Consider the following 3,032-nt stretch of genomic DNA (forward strand, 5'->3'; position numbering starts at 1 on the left):
TAAAATGATCAGTTTCTCTGATTTTACTCTTTATAGGTTTATGTTTAAGTAAAATGAACTTAGTTCTTTTATTCTATGAACTACTGACATGTCTCTGAAATTCCAAGCAAAAATTTTTTATTTATTTGTAGAAAATGAGAAATGGTCAAAATAACGAAACAGATGCTTTCAGGCTTCAAATAATGCAAAGAAAACAAATTCATATTCATTTAGAAACAAAAATCCTAATGTTTTAACTCAGGAAGAGTTCAGAAATCAATATTTGGTGGAATAACCAGGAGGTTTTCAATGGGGTTCAGTGCAGTGGTTAATTTTTTCCACAGTTGTAGTTGTACTTGTAGTTTCCACAGTAATTTTATGTCAATACTGAAATGTTTGTATGTCCTTTTGCCACTTTCGTCTTAAAAAAATTGACTATTCATTATTTAGAAAGTTTAACACCAATAGATATAGTTTTATACATATTTTTTAATTAATGCTTTCTGCATTACACAACAGCTGTTTAATGAACTCTGTCACGGCGTCAATGTGCACACGTTCACCTGCAGGTTGGACGACTCGTTGTAAAACTCTCCTCTGATGTAGATGTAAGCAGCACGAGCCCCCATGGCCCGGCCTGCGATCAGGCAGCCCTCCACCAGCTTGTGCGGGTCGTGCCTCATGATCTCTCTGTCCTTGCAGGTTCCAGGCTCTCCTTCATCTGCATTCACCACCAGATACTTTGGCCTAAAATACAGACACAAAACTGGGTAAAGTCACGTAGGAAAAGCAGCAACAATTATGGAAAGCAGAATCAGTTTCCCATCGGATAAAACTGAACTGTAAGAGCAACAACATGAATGTGAGCAGAAGAACCGAACTAGGAGAGAAGTTAATAGATTAACTGACTGATAAACATTTATGAAATTCTTTGTTTTCATTTCAGCTATTGAGGAAATCAATGATTGGTTCAATAGTAAATACAAGTAGAAAAATTTTAACAAATATTTCTAGCTGCATTTAAGGAAAGAAAGCTGAACCTAACATTTACAATGGAACTGTGAAAAAAGTCTTGAACAAGGTTGAAACAGTTAAGCAGATAAATCATCATTTCATTGATTATTAAAATTATCAACTCATTTTGTAATCAATTAATCTCACGTTACACAAAAAAGGCAACTTTGCCGAGAGAACACACTATGAACAGTAATTAAGCCAAAACTATACAAATGCTGTAAAATAAATAAAAAAATTAAAAAAATTCAGTTAATCAAAAAGGAATCAACAGACCGTTCGCTGTACTTACTTTAATTCAATTTCACTTCCCTCTTCAACCTAAACCCAGATTACTAATATAATAATTACTTTCTTGACTCCATTTCTATATCATTGAAGGCTTTAAAACAAAAAATATAAGGAGGAGATCAGAGGTAAATCGGCCAGGCTCTCTGTACTGACCGGCCGTCACTGGGCTTGTTCATGAAACTCCACTTCATGCCAGTAGGGAACCCGGCTCCGCCTCTCCCCCGCAGGCCAGAAACCTTGATCTCATTAAGAATCCAGTCGACCCCCTTCAAAAGGATCTCCTTGGTTTTGTACCAGTCGCCACGCTTCAGTGCCCCGTTTAGCCTACCGGGAAGCAAAAAGCAGGTAAATATTGTAAATTATTCCTTTTTTAAAATCATTTTGATTGCCCAAGTGTACAGAATGAACGTTGTGATGTTCTGGATTAAGTAAAAGTCATGTTACCTCCAGTCATGACGGCCATAAAGATTTGTGAAAATTCTGTCCTCGTCTGCCAGTGGGCCAAATTTAGTTTTCTTTGGAGCACTCTGCTTAAAGAAAAACATAATTTTTTTGTATATGCTTTTTAAAAGTTAACGGTTCTAATTGAAACAGACAATGTACCTGTGCAGTGCTGTTGAATCGACAGAGAGTGGTCACGCCTCCTTGGCTGACCGCAGCCGGAGCGCGGGCCACGGCGCCCACCACCGAACGAGACAAGGACAGCATCCTTCCAGCAGCAAACACAAAGAGCAGCAGCTTTAATACTTCAGCATCAGAGCTCTCGAGTTATTTTATTTCAACAAGACAGAAATAAACACTTTTTTTCATCAGAAAACTAAAAATCTTTTAAAAAAGCTATTATTGGACCAATATTTTCCATAACACACAGCTCTTCATGTCAAAAACAGCTGCCAGAACAGAAACATGTGAGGATTGAAGTATACTTCTAGTGACAAGAGCAAATATAGTGTTAACAAAACATCCAACAAATGTATAAGTTATATGTCGCAATCACACTGTTAGGATCCAATAATTGCCCCATGTTGCTTGTACACAAACCATTACTGAATGCAAACAAACTTATCTTGCAGAACCTCCTGGACAAACTACAAAGGTTTCAAATCTACAAAATGTCAAATTATCTTGTAATCTTTTAAATTGGTCTTTGTCAGTTGTTCTCCAGGCTGTTTGAATGTGTTTCTAAATTTCTTTTTTTTGACTTCGACTGCTCACTTTATATGCAATCTTTGTAGTTGACCTTATCAAAATATTGGGAAAAATGTAGGAAAATTGGGCTAGTATACCACAAAAGCAGCAAGTTGTGTTGCTTTTGCATATTTGACCAAACCTGTGAACTTTTTGGTGTATTTGAGTATGCTGTACTAGTGCAGAGTTATCAAATATATTTGAAATTCAGTACATTTATGACCATGTTTTTTTTTTGTTTTTTTTAAAGAAATGTTTTAAGTCAATTGAGGGCTGTTTTTCTGTATTGGACCTATGGTTTTATTCCTGAAACAAACAAAAAATTTAAACTGAAAAATTCAATCTGGGAAAACAAATTATAAGTAAAGTATATATTTTATTTAGCTCAGATACTTGTTTTATTCAGTTCAATAAAAGCATACTGTGTCGTAATTAGAATCTCAATGTAAAATCCACAAAAATAATAAGTGCCAAAATAAGACACTTATCGATGGTTACATCACGTTAACCTGTACATCCAAAACATCAACTTAAAAACAAAAACAACATGGCTGTTACTT

General features: G+C 35.5%; 1 protein-coding gene across 1 annotated transcript in view; it reads right to left on the bottom strand.

Annotated features, from left to right (window-relative positions):
- Positions 1 to 2,025, bottom strand: part of ndufv1 (NADH:ubiquinone oxidoreductase core subunit V1) — a 9,225-nt gene extending 7,200 nt beyond the window's left edge. Inside the window, exons 1-4 of the mRNA XM_015053683.1 lie at positions 1,888 to 2,025; positions 1,729 to 1,811; positions 1,438 to 1,608; positions 543 to 726 (exon numbers count right to left, since the gene is read on the bottom strand). Of these exons, the coding sequence (XP_014909169.1) occupies positions 543 to 726; positions 1,438 to 1,608; positions 1,729 to 1,811; positions 1,888 to 1,992 (543 nt within the window). The 5' untranslated portion in view covers positions 1,993 to 2,025. The remainder of the gene's footprint in view (positions 1 to 542; positions 727 to 1,437; positions 1,609 to 1,728; positions 1,812 to 1,887) is intronic.
- Positions 2,026 to 3,032: the final 1,007 nt, after the last annotated feature.

This window comes from Poecilia latipinna, unplaced genomic scaffold, assembly GCF_001443285.1.
Source record: "Poecilia latipinna isolate Pla-1442-1.1 unplaced genomic scaffold, P_latipinna-1.0 Scaffold1193, whole genome shotgun sequence".
Classification (NCBI taxonomy): Eukaryota; Metazoa; Chordata; class Actinopteri; order Cyprinodontiformes; family Poeciliidae; genus Poecilia; species Poecilia latipinna.